This window comes from Lipotes vexillifer, unplaced genomic scaffold (genome assembly GCF_000442215.2).
Source record: "Lipotes vexillifer unplaced genomic scaffold, Lipotes_vexillifer_v1.1 scaffold479, whole genome shotgun sequence".
Taxonomy (NCBI): Eukaryota; Metazoa; Chordata; class Mammalia; order Artiodactyla; family Lipotidae; genus Lipotes; species Lipotes vexillifer.
This window is the reverse complement of record NW_006796443.1, coordinates 1,389,520-1,409,513: the sequence shown is the minus strand read 5'-3', so window position 1 is coordinate 1,409,513 and position 19,994 is coordinate 1,389,520. Positions and strand designations below refer to the sequence as shown.

The 19,994-nt window shown below is 37.5% G+C and overlaps 1 protein-coding gene across 1 annotated transcript in view; it reads left to right on the top strand.

Annotated features, from left to right (window-relative positions):
- Positions 1-19,994, top strand: part of VWA8 (von Willebrand factor A domain containing 8) — a 368,026-nt gene that overhangs the window by 365 nt on the left and 347,667 nt on the right. The window contains exon 2 of the mRNA XM_007468612.1: positions 15,221-15,298. Coding sequence (XP_007468674.1) covers positions 15,221-15,298 — 78 coding nt within the window. The remainder of the gene's footprint in view (positions 1-15,220; positions 15,299-19,994) is intronic.

Below are 19,994 nucleotides of genomic sequence, written 5' to 3'. Positions count from 1 at the left end.
CATTTTAAAGTTTCGGGGGGGCTCCCCCCCCCCCCCCAATCCCTGCTGCTTCAACTGGGGAGGAGCGCTGCGCCGGGAGCCAGGAGATGGAGGTTCTAGTCTCCACCTCGCCGCTAACTGCTGTGTAACGCGGGGCCAGGCGCTTGCACTCTCTGAGCCTCACGTAACCCGTGGGAACTGGACTTAGGTTTCTGATGACCTGGAATAGTGCTTTCTCCTTCCCGCACTGCTTCTTTCACCCCCCACCCCCCCGGGATTCTGACTTAGATTACAGCACACGCAGAGCTTAATGCAGCAGCCCTCAGAGGGTGTTGAAAGCTGGACTTGACCTTGCTGTTTGAGTCCCAAGGCCTGGAAGTCAGTCTGTGCCATGTTCTGGCCAGGGTTAGTGGCGGCTTAGAAGTGTACGTTCTGGCCAAAGAACCCCTCGTTAGGTTTTAAATGTATCCACGAGTCTTTCCAAGTTTTACTTGGAGTTTTCATTTCTCACATGTTCACAGTTCCTTAGAACTGAAAACCACAATTTAATTTAGTTAAAACCCCTGACTCTATAATTGAGGTAATTGAGACCCAGAAAGGAAAAGTGACTTCCAGAAGATCACACAGCTAACCCTAGGCTGTGAAAGCGCAGAGTCCTAACCACTGGACCACCCTCCCCGCATCCACTTCCCAGAGCTGAGCTTTCTCTTGTCTGGGAGCTCATGGATGGGGGAGGGGAGAGATGGATGGAGTCGATTCAGCGGGGCACCTGGGTGCATGGGGCTTTGTTGCGTACAACAAAACCAGTCCCCACCAGCTTCCAGTTCCAGGCTAGGCTGCAGTCTGCCCGTAGAGTGGGGTGTGGGCCGGGCAGTCTAGGGAAGTGAGGGAATGTGAGGGGGCACTCCCCGTGTGTGACTGGGCACACGGGAATGCAGATGTGGGAGATGGTGCAGGTTTTATGTGGGATTCGGTGAGTGTGAGTTGGAGTGTGGTGTGTGTGTGTGAGTGTGTGAGTGTGTGTGTGTGTGTGTGTGTGTGTGTGTGTGTGTGTGTGAGCGCGCGCAAGGGAAGGGATGTATGTTGTTGCTCCACGTGAATGGTTAAGTGATTCTAGGCAAGACTTTGTCAGTGTCATTGCTTAGAATAAAGGAGGTATTCACCTGAAATTGCTAGTTTCATGGTTCTTGCGCCCCCATCCCAATAATTTTCCTTGTCAGAAGTGAGGGAGTTTAAGTCCCATCCATTTCATCATTCATTCATTAAACAAAAATTTTTTTTTCTTTTTCCTGTATAGGGTTGTGGTTTGAGGTTTTGCCCCTTTATAAATTATTATGCTTCTAGGGTGTTTGTTTGTTCATTTGTTTTTTAGTCCTTGAGTTTTTTGTTAGTTTCTCCTTTGTCCTAGAAGGCAGAGGTCAATGGTAGAAGTGTAGCATAATCTATAACTCGTGATTTGGAGTGAACAGTCTGGGTTGGAGGCCATTTCTGCACCGTCTAGGTATGGGGATTTGAGGGTAGGTTACTTAATTTTGTGTCCCAGTTTCCTTAACTCTAAAATGAGGATAAGGAAAGTATATTTGATAGGGTTGTTGTAAGGATCTAGTTTATACAATCCCTGGCACATATTAATGTTCAATAAAAATTAGCTACTTTATTATTCTTAGTGTATGTTATTTTCAGCTATGTGAGGTTGATTGTTTCCTTGGCTTTAGAAGAAATGAAACCAGTTCCTTTTAGGTTTGAACTGTGAGAACTGTCTAGGTAAGCTGATGGAGCAGGGTTAATTCATGGGAACTTTAAAAAGAAAAATGTTCTTTTTACATGAATAATACATGTTGATTATAAAAACATTAGACACGGCCTCAAAATTTGTGGTATGTCCAGCAAATCAAAGTACAGGCTTTGCTTCAAATGTGAGAGTCATGAACACATTACAAACAACATATTAACTTCTTAGACTCAGTCACTTAGCATGACACCTAAGAGTAAATTATGTTAACCCTACTTGCCTTGCCACTGCAAAGATTCTCAAGGTTGAAGGAACAAAGCGGTTAACAAGGAGGTTAGCTACTGCAAAGAGTTGGGGTTTTTTGGTTTGTTTTTTGGATGGCTGTGCGGCTTGTAGGATCTTAATTCCCCGACCAGGGATTGAACCCAGGCCCTTGGCAGTGAGAGTGCAGAGTCCTAACCACTGGACCGCCAGGGAATTCCCTGCAAAGAGTTTTCATAGCCATTATTGTAGTGTTTTCACAGAAGGAGCCAAATTAGTTCAGTAGGATTCTGATGTCAAACAGGCTCAGATATACCATAGATTAAGATCAAATGATAAATCTGGAAACATAACTCTATAAATCCACTGTGACACATTGAGTGCCATCCTTTTACACCCTTATTATTAAAGGGGTTCACTATCTTTCTGACTTTTGTGTATAAGTTTGTTTATAGAAATATTTTAAAATATTGATACTTTTTGTACAAGAAATCTATGTTCATTGTAGTGAAAAATACAGACAAATCCCCTAAAATATAATCTTTCCATGCAAATTCATGATTTTCATTTTTTTGTGTGTGTTACTATCAGTTTTTGTAAAATATATATATAATATGCATTTATATAAATACATATTTCTTTTTTAAAAAATGGAATCATGTATGTTTTACAGTTTATTCTCACTTAGCCATTATTGTTAACGTACTAACATAGTGATAAATATTGCTATATATGGTCATTTTAAATAGGCATTAAGTACATACATTTATCCATATAATTTATTTTACCAGTTTCCCGTGCTTAGACATTCAGGTTGTCTATTTTTAAATATATAAACAGTGCAATAAACATCCATCCATATGTATTTTTGTAACTTTAATATTATATCCTTGGGTTATAATAGAACTAATGACTTTGGGGAAGGGAAATATAGAACTCCTGCTTCAATTCAGAAATATGGTGTAAAGGGAAAAACTGTACTGTGTGTGTGCAGGTCTTAGCTCTGTATTTACTAGGTATTGAACTCTGGGGAAATTATTAACTACTTTGAACCTGCAGCAGGCTATTTTGACCCTGAGGACATTGTGACTTTTGTGTATTAAAGAATTTAGCAGTAAAATCCCAGAACAGTTGTAACCTAATAAATTGCTGGACAAACAGCTTATTGGGAACATGCAGACAAGCCTGGAAATTGCTGATATATTTGGTTTTCTCTTGGATCTAAGTTTTGTATTAAAAAAAACCAATGGTGACACTTACGGGTTCTTAACCAGGGGTAATTCCCATTCCCCAGGGGACAGTTGGCAGTGTCTGAAGGCATTTTTTGGTTGTCCTAACCAGGAGGAAGGGGGTGCTACTGGTATCTAGTGGGTGGAGGCCAGTGAATCTGCTAAACATTCTACAATGCACAGGACAGCCCCTAACAATAAAGAATCATTTGGCCCAAAATGTCAGTCGTGCTGGCTGTTGAGAAACCCTGAACTAAACCAACTTCTTTGGTTGGTTTAGTTCAAAGCTACAAGTCATTGAATTGTGAGTCCATTTCAGAGTCAAATGTTCTAAGGTGTGTATATTCATTAACTTAATTTGTAGTTTACAGTTCAGAAGGCATTAAGCATTAAGCATCTCCCATTTTAGGAGAAGGGCTACCACTGATGTGCCTGAAATACGTAACTAAGAAAAGCATTTTTGAGATTGGTAAAGATTTTGACAGTAGAACAGCTTTGAAATATCTGAGGAAAATACCCATATTTCTCCTGGGTTAGCCAAGAACTAAATAAAAATTATTAATCATATAAAAAATTTAAAGTCTTATTAGAAACTATCAATACAAAATAAAACTCTGACAAAGCTATATACTAAAAAATTTGTCATTGAAGAAAGAGCAAAATCTTTTTGGTATTCAGTCCACGCTGATGGCTGCAAAGGAAAACAGAGTTGCAGAAGATATAATTGGTGAAATTCTATATGGACAAAAAAAGGTGATTGATAAATCCTCACTATAAAATAATTCTTTAAATAAAAGAAAAATTAAAATGTGCTGTATAAAAATTGATCAAGGAGTTCTTTTGACGTAATTTTGCTCGAAAGTTAACTTTGATGAAAATTTACGAACGCTAGTATTATTCTGATTAAAATGTTTGTTTTCAGGATATCCTCAGGGTCAAAATGTTATATATTCCTCTCTGAGTATGTATCTTCTTTGTAAAATAGGGATAGCTACACTTGCTTTGCCTGCCTTTACCTTACAAAAATTGTTGTGTTAGTCAGCGGTCATTAGGTTTTAAGTGACAGAAATGTGCACAGAAAAGCATATGATTGGTTCACATAGGTGGGAGGTCCAGTGGCTTCACGCTGGACTAGAAGCAGGATATTAGAACATCTGTAGGGCTTGGGCTCTCTCTGTCTTTCCCCATGGTTCCCCCACTCTCCAGTCTTCCTTTATTGGATCTACTTTTTGCAGTATTGGTTTCAATGTCTGGCAGGCTTTCTTCAGCTGGTAGCAGTGACAGCCTTACTAACAGCCCCAGACTTTGACCTTCCTTACAGTTCACAATGTGAGAAGAGAGAACATCTTTTCCTGTGAGCTCTGAAAAATCCTGGCGAGAAACCTTATTGGCCAAGCTTGGATCACAGGCCCATCTCTAAAACAACCACTGTGGTCAGAGAGTGGAATGTTCTGGCAGGGCTTGTGCAGGGTACTCATTTCTGGGCATTTGGATGCAGGGGTAAAGGTTGGGAGGAGTGGTATAAACTACCCAAACCAAATTGGGTGGGTTCCTCACTGGAGAGAGGGATTCTGTTGTCAAAAGAGGAAAGAATATTGGGCATGTAAAACAAAACAGCTGTCCACTAAAAATCAAGTGAGTAATGTCTGAACAGGTTTGTACAAGAGTGTTATGTAAAAGATATTAATTATTATCTTGAATATAGAAATTACTTTCCTGTAAACTTTTGGGAAATCCCTTTAAGTTAAGATCATTGCAAGTGATAAAATCAAGCCTTGTTACTTTAAAAATGGCCTTAAATTTGATTTCGTTTGGAAACTCTTCGATTCTTTTCAGGGTTTTTAATTTTCAAGTCCATATTTTCCATGCTTGAATAAAATACATAATTTATTGGTAGTAGTAGTTATGTGACAGTTTGTGTACTGTACACGGATTTAGGTTAATCCGTTATGAGTCATGTGTGCTTGCTTTTTTGCATTATTTGTAATAATAAATGTAATTAAATGTTAAGCAGCTTACTCTATAACAATTTGTAATTTTTGTTAGCTCATTCTTAGTTATTCTAACAGTTTCCATTATGAGTATCTTATATTATTAACTAAAATCTTTTTAAAAAATGATTGCACTTAACCAAAGTATTTATTTGGTTTATTTGAAGAGAGGCATACGTTAGTTTCTTTTGCCTAAATTGTATTACCTGTTGTATAAGTATTGTCATTCTCCTTTAGATTAATACTTATACTATTTCACTTATATGAATCCTTTACAAATAAATGACTTGATTTCTTTTTATTTTACATTTTTGGTTCAGTTTTTTTTTTTTTTTTTAAATGACTTGATTTCTGAGCATGTTGGAAGATGGGCTATTCTCAAAGAATACAGAAAACAGGGGCTTGAAACAATACTTAATTAAGAAAACAGTATCTAATTAAAGTGAACCAGGGCTTAAAACAATACTTAATTAAGAAAACAATGTCTAATTAGAAACTGGAATCATTCATTCATATATTCACTTATTGAATACCTGCTTGGTTTGAGGTATTATTTTTGGCACTGGGAATACAAAGGTGATTAAAACATAGACTTGACCAACAAAATGCTGTAGTCTTATGGACTGAACAGTGGTCTTAAAACATTTTTCTCACTTATATCCTAAAAGGGTTTTGCAAATATATATCCCTTTATACATTTTTAGGTTGATATCTAGAAATTTCCCTAATAAGTATGAATAGTTGAAGAGCATGTTGTTTCTATTGTGTTGTAAATATTGACATTTGACACAAAAATTGTTACAATACTCTTTAAAATGTATCTTTTAAATGTGTCATCTGAAAAAAATGCACAACCTATAAGTTGAGAGTTATGTTTTATTTGGTGAACTTTCTGATGGTTTCAAGCCCAGGACACATCATCTCAGATAACTCTGAGAGACTGCTCCAAAGAGGCAAGTGGGGGGCGGTGGGAGCCAGGATATGTGGGAGATTTTGCAATAAAGACCAGGTAGTTGGAACATCAAAAGATTACTGTTAATTAAAGAAAACCAGATTTATCTCAAGGAATTTAGTGCTTTTCTATGTATGGGAAGGTGCAAAGTCTGGGTTCATTGAAATCATTCCTTTGATATGCCCCTCAGGTATTTGGGGCCAGTATCCTGTGCTTTCTAATCCCAAGTCTCCTCAGAGTGCACTATCAGGGGTGGCATTTTGTTTCCATCCTGAGCTCCCTCAGGGCTCACCTTAGGGGTGACTGTAATGTGGTGGCTTGACAGCTGCAACATCCTTTGTTTACTAATATGGCAGCCAGTATTTTAGTTCACAGTCTCTCTGGCCCACATCTGACCAATGTTTGGAAGACATTTCATGACCAATTTTTTCCCATGTTGCTAGGAATGCTCATTCCTAGGTCAGGCAAAGATTCTTGTTGATATGCAACTCCAGGTGCTACTTTCTGGATTAGGCCCTGTTGATAATTTAAAATTCTCTGGATCCTCTGTCTTTCTAGTCTGTTATGATCCAGGAGATATTTTCTCTTGTTGCTTCTTCCCATACCTAGAATTACACTATTACAGTTATTCTATGTAGAGTTATAAATGTGATCTAATTCCTCAAGATGTTTAGCCATTATCAGTTTTGTTGGAGGCCTGGTTACACATTGGGTAATGTAAGAGACAAGAATCTTATAAAATAGACAGGATGTAAGTAATACAGCTAGTAACATTGGCAGTCATAGTGCAGCAGGGAGACACAAAGCATAAACAGTTTAGAAACAAAGAAAAAATTAAAACAATGCTTAGTGTAACTAGTTGTAATCTGGCTGCAATAAACCATCAAGAATTTGGAGAGAGAAAATTAAATCTAGTCTTGCACCAGTTTACTTTTAACAACAAAATTCACTTACTTAATTAACTTTAATCTAAACCTAGCCAATCCTGACCATCCACAAACCTTCCATTACTTTCTGTATCCATATTAGTTTGTCCCTTATTTTTTTCCATCCAGAAAGAACCAGCTCTAAGATAAGCTTACTTACTTTTCCCTTAATAAGATGCAATTCCATTTCTAATATCTTCTTTACAGAAAAATACACATTCTGCTTTCCTACTGTATACTGAAATGTTTATGTTATTATTTCAATTAGCTTTAATTACCTGTTTAAATTTGATGGACATCTCAAAGACACAGGAAGAGAAATGCCAGTTCCCTCTACAAGGCTTTTGTTTAAGGTCAGAATTCTGAGAAGATATTTTGTCAACCTTTTTAACTTAACTGCATACACACACACACACACACGCACACACACACACGCACACACACACACACGCGCACACACACACACACACAAATTAGCCCAACTTGGCCATTTAAGGTTAAGATCTCTTTTAGTATAATTTAGGTACTTGCAAGTGTGATCTGGCTGGCATATTAGTTGGAGGTTGGCTTTCTGGTGCCCCTTTAAAGATGTCAGGTCAGCCTCCTCCCCAACCTCTCAGCTCAGACTTCTTGGTTTCCTTTACTGAGCAAATCCCAGGTTCCCCTAATGTCTTCCAATTAGGGGGGTCTCCCAGTGTTTTTCAACCAGGCTCCCCTAATGTTACTGAGCCCAAGCTCACTCTGCTCGCTGCATGACAGGCCAATAAATCGGAGACAGGTGTTGAGGCAAGGAATAAAGACTTTATTCAGAAAGCCGGCAGACCTAGAAGATGGCAGACTAATGTCTCCGAAAACCCATCTTATCGGAGTTTGGATGCCAGTTTCTTTTATAGAACAGAGAGGGGGAGGAGATGAGGAAATAATGTAAAAAGACCATAAGATTTGCAACTGTCCCCTGGAATGGCCAGCCTTGGGGAGGGGATGTGTTAATTTCTTCTTTCTCGCAGCCATCCGCAGGTGGACAGGGTCAGGATGTACAAAGGCACTTTGGTTTAACATTCCGGCAGAGGGGCAGGGTTCCCTGAGGCAGTCCATTGCGCATAGACAGCATCCTTTTAGTGAACAAAAGCAGCAGAAAGCAAAGGTTAAAGTAAAAGAAATAGATTCAACATATAGTCAGATTTGGCTCTTCCCTGTTACACTAATAGCTTTAGATTAGGGGGGTCACTCCCTAATGTCTTTCAGTTGGGAAGCCAGGTACCTGTTAGACACCGCCAAATGAAACTCACGATCGTCAGCCGTTAACAGGAGATCCTAGAACCAGGAGAGACCCAGATTTGTCTGGACTCTGAGGAGGCGGATGGGCACAAGAGGCCTCTTCTGGTATCAAGGTTCTGGATCCTTGAAGAGTTTAGGCAAAGGAGAGAAGTATGCTCTGGGTCCTTTCGTAATTGGTTGCCAAAACTGTCGACTGAAAAAAATGTACAACCTAGAAGTTGAGTTATGTTTAATTCGGTGGACAGTTTGAAGACTTCAAGCCTGGAACACAGGATCTCAGAAAACCCGGGACTGCTTCATCGAAGAGGCAAGGGGGGAACCAGGATATATAGGAGTTTTTTCAATAAAGACCAAGTAGTTGGAACATCAAAAGATTACTGTTAATTAAAGAAAATCAGATATCTCAGGGAACTTAGCGCTTTTCTATGTATGAGAAGATACAAAGTCTGGGCTCATTGAAATCGTTCCTTTGAAATGCACCTCAGATATTTAGGGCCAGTATCCTGTGCTTTCTTATCCCAAGTCTCTTCAGGGTGCACTGTCCGGGATGGCATTTTGTTTTTATCCTGAGCTCCCTCAGGGCTCACCTTCAGGGTGGCTGTAATGTGGTGGCTTGATGGCTGCAATGTCCTTTGTTTACTGATATGGCAGGCAGTATTTTGGTTCACAAATGGAATCAGAATATCCTAATAATTTGTTAGCTACCACCTCTTTTTGAAAATAGATAAAAAGCTCATCTTTAACTGTCAGAAAACGTATGTTATTTCTTTATTTCCTTGATTTGTATTGCAATTACGCTTACTCCTCATAATTTTATCTTAATATATTCTTATTCTTGAAAGTTTTATCTTCATCATATTTTTCTGCAATGAAAAATACCTAAATGTTAAAATGTTTCTATCATTATAATTATTAGAGCACAGTTGTTCAAAAGAAATCAATGTTTCACATTTTCTTAAAAACTAAAATTTTGTGGAAACATACCTATTAATAACATGAGTAGCACTTTTTCCCAGTTGACTATAAATTACTGTAATTAATATTCCCTAATTTTATTGCTGGAATATAAAGAATTTTGATATGGCAATATCACTCAATTTTTTGCAGACTTTCTAAGTCAAAAATATGTTGATTTATTATCAAAAATGATATTTTTAATGATCTATAAACTGGCAACTTGATTATAGCCTTTTCATTTTGTTCATGGCAAAGAATTGGAAACCGCCTGACTTGCAAGTAAAGTCACTGACCCAGCCAATAGAATCATTCCGCCTCAATATCTGGGAAGTTCACTAAAAAGGCTTCACGAAAATTTATCAAATGGCTATGGTTATTTTCTCACGTAGAGGCTGCTTTTTTATTCTAATGTACTCAGAAAGAGTTGTTAAAATAAAACCTTCACTCGACATACCTTTGCCAGCACAATATTTTTTGGAGAAAACGCTTTTACTTTATCACATGTTTAAATACTTTCTGTCAAATTCTTAGTTTTCATAATTAACAAAGGTAGTCTGTACTGTCAATCCAATCAGCCAAATTAGACTTTCTGACAGAAAACCTATTTTTCCCTTTCAATTCAAATGAATGTGTTAATGTATATTTTAAGAAGTGTTATAAAAACCACTGAAAAATAAATTATGGGACACATTTTGAAGGCTAGATTACTGAAGGCAGTAAAGCCAAGAATAAAGGAATCTCATGGTTACATATTTAAGTTATTTATTTCATAATATATGATAATATAGTTTTCCTCTTTGTAGTAAAGTAATATAATATGCTTAAAATTATTTATGTAAAGAGGACTGTGGCAGAAGTCATGATATTATTTTATTAAATGTGTAATGAACTTTGTTTATGGGCCTTAGAGAACAGTTAAATAGAAATCATGTATAACAATCAGTAATAAATTCATCCGTTTCTTTAGACCTCATGATCAATCTTTGACATTGTATTTAGTGGAACAGAACACTATTTGGTTCAGAAGCTAGTATATAACCTTTTCATTATAAGAGTTAGAAAATAGCATTTTATAAGATGAGGATGATTGGAATGAATATTTCATGATGATGTTTGTTTGAGAATAACTTTTTATCTACCTTTTTGAAAGATACACATCTGATCTGAAACATTTAAAAGTTTTCTCTGTTCTTTTTATCCAGTGTATTGTGAAAAATTTGGTAGTGCTGAAACCTATTTCAGTTACATTAAAATGAATTGTAAAGCAATTATACCCCAATAAAGATGTTAAAAAATAAAATAAAATTCACACACAAAAAATGAATCAGCATTAATAATATGTACTGCTTCAGATGTTCAGCAGTGCCTTTTTTTTTTTTCTTGAGAACATGAATAGCATGTTCTCAAGATAAGAATTGAGAAAAGCTGAAAAAATAGCTTACCTTTAAGGTTGTGAAGAGCCAGTTTTCGAAGCTTTTTTTACCTGGCTCTCTGAGCTCTCCCATCTTGGATTATTTGACAGTACTCACTCACACTTCCTCACTCTGCAATATACTGTATCTGACACAGGCCAACACAGGCCAAACTCTGGACAGTTCTAAAGCTACTCTTCACTTTTAGTAGAACTATATGAGATGGAAAGAGTATTCCTAGGCAGGTTTATGTCGATTTGAATACTTTTGAAAGCAGGCTTCTCCTCAATCATAATTAAATGTGCCCCTTTGCTTGGTCCCCTGGAGCAACGCACCGTTCACTCTAGTAGTAAACTAAGTGAGAGAAGGGCTCCTGAAAAGACCCGTGGGGATGGAGAGCCTGTAGGGCCATTCTCAGTCAGGTCAATGTTAGGGAAGAACACATGGAAGTGAAGATCTGAAAACTGATCCCCTTCAGACTGCCATGCTCTGTCCCCTTGGAAAGTCCTTGTGTACCCTAATTTAAAGACTCTTAATGTAAAGGAGCCATAATCAATAATTGTACAGTGTGAGAAATGCTATTACAGAAGGATGAGCCAGGTACTATGTAGAAGGACAGGAATGGAGTGATCAATTCTTGAGTGAGGTGGAGATGGTGCAAAAGGGGAAGTTAGGGTAGATTCAGTGGGGAGATGAAGATATCTGAGGAGTACTTGTGTGAAGGAAAAGTGTGAGAGATGTGGAAGGGCTTCTAGGTCAGGGAATAAAGCATCAGTTCCTGAGATAAGAATACAAGAGGTAGAGCTGGTTGGACAACACACACAGAGAATATAGAGTTCCATGTTTCTCATGTTAAATTTGAGGTGCCTCTGGAATACCAAAGTAAAGTGTCCAACAGGCTACTGAGAGGTATTGAACTCGGGAGAGAGATCTGAGCCAAAGTAGACATATAAGACTTTAATTGTACAGAGGTCAGATGTGGGCTATGGGTATGGATTGGATGACTAGTCAAGTGTAGCATGGTAACAGCAGATGACCAAGAACATAAGCATTTGAGGCAGGGAGGGCAAATGTCTAACCCCTATGAATGTCTTTTTCCTCTTTGCCTAGAAATGGCTAATTGATCACTGCCCTGTTTCTTAATGAGTCCAGTTTCCATTGTGATTTCTTCTTTGGGTTTTTTGGAAGCCTGTTTCTTGATTTCCAAATGTTTAGAGATTTGCCAGTTATCTATTTGGTGCTAAGTTCTAGTTGAATTCCATTTTGATCAGAAAGCATACTTTCTATGATTTTAGTCCTTTGAAATTTATTAAGACTTGCATTATGGTGCAGCCGAAGATCTAGTTTGATGAATGTTTCATGTGCATTTAAAAAGAATATGCATTCTGCCATTGTTGGGTATAGTGTTCTATAAAGGTCATTTAGGTTAAGTGGTTAATAAGGTTTTCAGATCTTTACTTCTACACTTGGTCTTAGCCAAAAGGCCAAGAACTGATTGTTTTTACTTCTCTATCCTTTTTTTTTCTGCTCTTCCATCACTTACCGAGAGAGATATAGTAAAATATGCAGATATGATTTTGAATTTTTCTCTCAGACCCAGTGGTGGTAATGGCTTTCTGTTATTGCTAGTCCCAGGGTACTGCACCGTCCTTGCTGGTTTTCCCAAACTCTGCCCATACCTTCATAAATGGTTCCTTTATTATTCTCTCCTCAGTTATTCATTTTGAATGGACTACCAGTTTCTTGCTGGGCCCTTGATTGATAATGGATATATTTAGGAAAAGCATTTCAGTTAGTAGGAAAATCCGGTGCAAAAGCCTGAAATGAATATATGTCTGACATGCTCAAGGAGTAGCGAAGAGACCCACATGGCTGGAGTAGAATAAGTGAGGAGGACACCAGTAGGAGATGAGCTCAGAAGGGAAATGGGGTGCCAGATCAGAAATAGCCTTTTAGGCCACTGCAAAGATGGGGGTTGAGCAGAGGACTGGCATTACTTGATTCCTATTTTCTTATGATCACTGTGGCTGCTCTGTTGAGAATTAACTGTAGGGTGCCAGGGTTGAGACAGGAGATCTGTAAGGGAGGGAGAGGTAATGCTGTTTAAATGAGAAAATGAATTTAAGTAGTAAACCCCTACCTGGCTTGGGTCAGCATTGTGGAGGTAGAGGATGTAGAGAGATGTGGGCAATACTACATATATATTAATGACAGAGTCACTACAATTTTCTGCTGGGGGGTGGGAGAGAAAAGTTAAGAATGGCTGCAAGACTTCTGGTCTGAGAAGCTGGAAGGATTAAGTTGCCATTAGTAGAATTGGGGGATACTGTGGGTGGAACACACACAGATCAGAAGTTCAGTTTTGAATATGTCAACTTGAAGCCGACTGTTAGGCGCCTCAGAGTCTGTTGGTATCCATGCTTCGAGTTCTGTGGTCTGGATTAGAGATATAAATTTGGGAGCAAGCGACATATTAGTTGGCACTTAAAGGCATAAGGCTAGATGAGCTCATCAAGGAGGGGTTATAGATAGAAAAGAAAAGAGGCTAGAACTGGGCCTCCGCACCCAGTGATCGGAAGTTGAGGAAGAGAGGGAGAAAAGGCAAAGAAGGCTTGAGTCATAATGAGGTAGGAGGAGACGAGAGGAGGGGAGAGGGCAAGGAGAGAGAGAGAGAGAGAGAGAGAGAGAGAGGTGGAATCCCTGTGGAGTGAGTCGTGATTGGACGCCGGGCTCTGACTCCACTCCAGAAATCACGGTGGTTAGCTCTTCCTGCTACCTGTACCCTGGCAGCCAAGCTGTGGCTAATGACATAGGCTTGGCCAGTTCAATGTTCCTGCCCATGACTTCGAGTCATGAGGGAGTTGTGCAAAGGCTGCAGGAACAGTTTATTTATGGCAGTGTCCTTTTTTATTAGAAGATATATCTGAAGACTTTAAGGATGAAGAATCCTGACTTTTGCATCTTAAGGTAGTGTTTTTCCAACTTCCCTACAGGTTTGAGAAATATCAAAATAAAATGGCGGAAAAAGTTGTCCTCTGACTGTGTTGTCCCACAGTATGGATCTAATGGTGCCTGGGGTGGTATCTCAGTGAGTTTATCCTGGGGTGTGACTTTGACTGTGCTTCCTGTTGCCTTCCCTAACATATTGTGGACTAGTTTCTGAGCCTAGGTCTCTTCATGATGGGTTCACGCTTCCTGTGAGGTATTTCATAGAACCGCTGTAACAAAAACCCCAATGTCCTCATACTAACCTAGTTTGAGATGGAGGTTGTGTTACAGTAGCTCTGTGAAATAGCTCACAGGAACCATGGGTTACTTAGAGTCAAGATTAAATGAAATAACATAAATAAATATGCCTATAATAGTATTTGCCAAATAGCTGGTACTCAGTAAGTATTAGCTGATGTCTAGACTAATTCAGAGGAAAATTTCTTTGATTCACACTCTAAATGTATGTGCATTCTGTATTAGAAATTATGCCTGTGTTTTACACAATGTTTCTACTTATCTCTTAATTTACCACTTACCTGTAATATATTTCTTCATCTATATAAACTTTTTTTTACACAGATTTACAAATTTCCTCGTTTATAAAGTCTCTGTCTCACATATTTGGGGAATGTGTAAAGGACTTAGAAGATAGTAATCATTCAACAAGTGTTGGCTGTTGTTAGTACCATGATTTAAGGCCTTATTCTCCAGGATACCTCACTAGCTCAAAACTGGCAGTGTTGAAAGATGTGTTTTACACAGCTACTCTTTCTAAGTGTTTTCGAGCCCTTTGCAAGTGAAGTTCCAGTTGCAGATGGGATCAATTTGTCTATTTTGCTGTTGGAGAGAGCAAAGCAGAGATTGTTTGGTTCACTCCTGCACTTTAGAAGATCAACCAGAAATTAATGTTACTTTAAAAAATTAGAACCATGTAGAAGTGACTGAGAGCTTTTGCTCTGTTTTGCTTGTTTCATGTAGGAATTCTTGGCATATATACCACTGGGGCTTTGCTCTTTTCATGTACCTAGAAATGTTGAATTTGGGAGTTATGTTGCTAGAGAACTTGAAGTTGTATGTAGTAAAAATAAGAACCTATAAAGATGTAAAAAGGTTACCAATACATGTTAAAGATACCACCTTATGGGTGCTTTGGACGATCTTAAACAAAAATGCATCCTTCTGTATTGTTGACTTTATTAGTATCGCTATTAATGAGAAAATAAAGCTGGTTAATGTATTTTATAGTATTTCACCTTTTTTGCTAAAATAGCATTTACAAAGTGAATTTCTTCTTTAAAAGTGAACTTCTTTATATATATAACTTATACTATGGATACTAGTTGTGCAAGCACAGTGCCTGACATAGACAGGTGTTTCTAAGGATGCCCAACACAGACAGATCTGTGGTACACACATCCCTCTCTGTAGGTCAGGAGAATCACTGTTGCAAAAGCCGTAGTGTGTTGTTTTCTTGTCTCTTGTAATGGTTGTGTTTCTGTATTCTCTTTTTAGGTGATACAGTTAATATTGGAGATGTATCTTACAAGTTGAAAACGCCTAAGAGCCCGGAACTGGTGCCACAGAACTACTGTAAGAACTAATCATTTATTTTATGAATTTATCACTTTGTATCACTTCATCCATGAATATTTCAGTAAAATATTTATTTTTCCACATATTGCTATTTCTATTTCAACTGAAATAAAATTTATACTTAATAAAATGCACAGATCTTAAGTATTCCTTTTGATTAATTTTGACAATTTTATAAATGTGTATAACTGCCAAGATTGCTTTCATCACCTCTGAATATTCTCTTGTGCGCCTTCCCTGCTCTCCTGCTCTCCTGCTCTGGAAGCCACTGTTCTATTTTCTACCATGGTAGATTAGTGTTGCTAATCTAATTCGTTCTTCAGCTTTCTATAAATAGAATCATATAGTATAGTTTTTTTTTGTGTGTGTGTATTTGGTTTCTTTCCACCGAGAGTAATTTTGAGGTTCATCCATATTCCTGTACCAATCAGCTTGCTTTTAACTGCTGAGTAATATTCCATTGTATAAATATACCATAATTTATTTGTTCTTTTGTTGACGGACAGTTAGATGGTTTCCATTTTTGGACTTTTATGAAAAAGGTGCTGTGAACATTCCTGTAGAGATCTTGTAGCCATAAGTTTTCACTTATCTTAAATAAATAACTAGGAGTTGATGTGTCATAGGGTGGATGCCTGTTTAACTTTACTAAACACTGCCAAAAAGTTCTCCAAAGTAGTTGTACTGTTTCACCCTTTGACCAACAGCAGTGTTCCACATCCTTGCCAACCTTGCCATCCTTGGTATTTCTGGTCTTTTAGATTTTACTCATTCTACAAGGTGTGAAATGGTAACTCATCATGGTTTTTGTTTTATAACAGCTCTATTGAAATACAATTCATATACCGTAAAATTCACCTTTTTAAAGTGTACAACTCAGTGGTTTTTAGCATATTCACAGAGTTGTGCAACCATGCCACTATCTAACTTTAGAACATTTTTCATCAAGTCAAAAAGAAACCTCACACTCATTAACAGTCACTCCCGGTCTCCTCCTCCTCCTCTTCCCCCTGCTTCCCCTCTAGCCTTTGGCAATCATTAGTATACTTTCTGTTTCTTTGGATTTGCCTGTTCTTAACATTTCATATAAATGGGATCATATAATATGTGGCCTTTGTGTTTGGCTTATTTCACTTATAATGTTTTCAAGGTTCATTCATGTTGTAGCATGTATCAGTGCTTCATTCCTTTTTATGGCTAAATAGTGTTCAGTTGTATGGATATACCACTTTTTGTTTATTCATTCATCAGTTTGGGGATATTATGAATAATACTGCTATAAATGTTCATATACAAGTTTTTATACAGACATATGTTTTCAGTTTTCTTGGATATGTGCCTAGGAGTAGAATTGCTAGGTTATATGGTAACTCTGTTTAACATTTCCAGGAATTATCAAACTGTTTTCCAAAGAGGCTGTACCATTTTACATTCCCACAGGCGATGTATGAGGGTTCCAGTTTCTCGATATCTTCAACACTTATTACTGTCTGTCCTTTTTATTGTAGCCATCTTCATGGCTATGAAGTGGTATCTCATTATTGTTTTGATTTGAATTTCTCTAATGACTCACAATCACTTCTTTGCTCAAAATCATGTCAATTCTTTTCTCAAAATTCCCGAAAGCACTCTAATACCTTAGGAACAAAGGTCAATCCTTACCTTTCATGATCTAGTCTCAGCCTCATCTCCCGTCACTGTACTTTCCCTGTTCTGTGTTTCAGTCATTGGGCACAATATAAAATAATTCTTTGTTCACTCTTCAGATTCTTTCAGTAGACAATGCGCTCCTTGAGGGAGAATATCTCACTTTCATCCAATACAAATTTCCATTGACTCTACCTCCTAAATGGCTCTGCGATCTGTCCTTTCCACTCTGTCCCACTTTTCTTTTACTGTATTTTTTTTGAGGTTTTCTCTGTTCCTTTTTTTTTTTTTTTTTTGGCCATGCCACGTGCATGCAGGATCTTAGTTCCCCGACCAGGAATCGAACCCATGTCCCCTGCAGTGGAAGTGCAGCGTCTTAACCACTGGACTGCCAGGGAAGTCCCCTGAGTTATTTTCTTAGTGGTAACTCTAGGGGTTATAATTAACAGTTTAACTTAAAACAAACTTGTTCATATTAATACTAACTTAATTTCAATAGTATATAAAAACTTTGTTCCAGTTTAGCTCTGTTCCCTTCTACTTTCTTTGTACTATTATTGTCATACAAATTATAGCTTTATATATTAAAAATCTAGTGACACAATTTCATAATTATCATTTTATGAAATTGTCTTTTAAATCAGATAGCAGAAAAGAGTTACAACAAAAATATGTTTATATTGTTTTTACATTTACATATATTATTTTTTACATTTACATATATTCCAGTTACCTTTACTGGAATGCTATTGTGTGGATTTGAGTCACTGTCTAGTGTGCTTTTATTTCGGCCTGAAAGAAGGACACTCTTTAGTATTTTTTATAGGGCAGATCTGCTAGAGATGAATTCTCAGTTTTTATTTGTCTGGAAATTTCTTAATTTCACCTTTATTGTTTGAAGAATTCTTGGTTGACAGTTTTTTCTTTTCTGCACTTTGAATATGTCATCTTACTGCCTCTGGCCTCCATAGTTTCTGATGAGAAGTAAGTTATTAATTTTACTAAGGATCCCCTCTGCATGATGAATCACCTTTCTTTCTGCTATCAAGATATTTTCTCTTTGTCTTTGTCTTTTGATAATTTGACTATGATGTGTCTGAATGTGGTCTCTCTCAGTTTTCCTACCTGATGTTTGTTGAGCTATATATACTACACTTTCATTTACATCACAGACCCTTTGTACTATTGTCAACATATATTTTAATTCCATATATGCTAGAACACTATGATATTTATTGTCATTTTTGCTAAAACAGTGATATTTATAGTTATTTTTGCTTTAAGCAATAATAGAGTTTTAAATAAAATAAATATATAGGTATAACATGAAGATAGTTTTAGAAGCTTTTAATATTTATCCATATTTTAATGCTTTATACTGCTTTTTATTCCTTTCTGCAGATTCAGGCATACATCATCTGAAAGCATTTCCCGTTAGCAAGAAGAGTTTCTTTGAGCATTTCTTTTAGTATGTTTGCTAGATATGCATTCTCTCATCTGTTGTCTGTCTTAAATTGTGTTTACTTTGCTTTCATTTTCAAAACATTATTTTTGTTATTGTTGGATATGGAATGCCATTTTTTTTTTCTTTTAGTACTTTAAAGACATCATTTTATTGTCTTCTGGTTTCTATTGTTTCTAATAAAAAGTCAGCTATAATTTTTGTTTTTTGCCTGTTTGTAACTTGTCTGTTTTCTGTATCTGCATTTAAGATTCTTTTTTTATTTTTTATTTTTCACCAGAAGTTTGGCTTGATGTACCGAGGTACGGTTTACTTTGAATTTATCTTTGTTGTGTTTCTCTAAGCTTCTTGAATCTATGGGTTAATAACTGTCATCAGTCTGGGTAACTTCTTGTCCATAACTAAGTTAATTGATTCTCTCTTCTGTTTCGTATGTTCAGTGTTAGTCCCATCTGATGATTCATTCATTTCGGTTAATATATTTCATTTCTACCATGTCCATTTGGTTTTCCCTTTTTTTTTTTTTTTTTTTTTGCGGTACACGGGCCTGTCACTGTTGTGGCCTCTCCCGTTGCGGAGCACAGGCTCCGGATGCGCAGGCTCAGTGGCCGTGGCTCACAGGTCCAGCCGCTCCGTGGCACGTGGGATCTTCCCGGACTGGGGCACGAACCCGTGTCCCCTGCATCGGCAGGCGGACTCTCAACCACTGCTCCACCAGGGAAGCCCTGGTTTTCCTTTTTCTTCTAATTTTTTGGCCACGCCGCCCCGCATGCAGAATCTTAGTTCCTCCACTGGGGATGGAACCCATGCCCACTGCAGTGAAAGCATGGAGTCTTAACTACCGGACTGCCAGGGAAGTCCCTAGTTTTCCTTTTTCTTTTTCATCTCTCATGCTTGAATACGAAAGAGTTGGTGGTAGTTGCAGATTTTCTCTGTTGCTGGGACTTCTCATCATGCCAGCCCATGTATGGCCATTAAAGGTTTGTTAAAAGTTCAGCTTGTTTACCCTGACACATCTATGGCAGATTCTTCCTCCTCTTGCCATTCTACCAGGGATGAGAGTTAGCTGTGGGTCTCTTCTCTCCTTGAAAGGGCTCCTTACTTTCTATAATCTACTTCATTTAGATTTCTTTGTATCCTTAGTTGTATGATGGATTTTAAGAAACTGTGATTTTTGTAGATTAACTGGTTTGTCCTGGTTGTTACGTTGGAAGTGAAATTCTCTTGCAATTCTCACCCTCCTAACTAGAAGTGGGAGTTAGGAATATTTATTTTTGATGTTCATTATTTAATGGTTATGCCTAATCATATTATTTTAATAGACAGGTTTTCTTTTCTAGGGGTGAAACTAATGGCTTAATTCTTTAACAAGTTGTTATACTTGTCTAGAGAAGAATTAACAAAATAGATCTATAACATCTTAGGTACGTGATAATTGAAAAAAAAAACCCACTCATTTTTCCTGATTTCTGGGTCTTTTCTCATTATGAATGTAGCTAACTTTTTATAATAAACTTCAGATGTGAAGAATAATATCTGCTCTTGATAGACAATAAGAAAAGTGCTGTATAGTTTGAGTTCTGT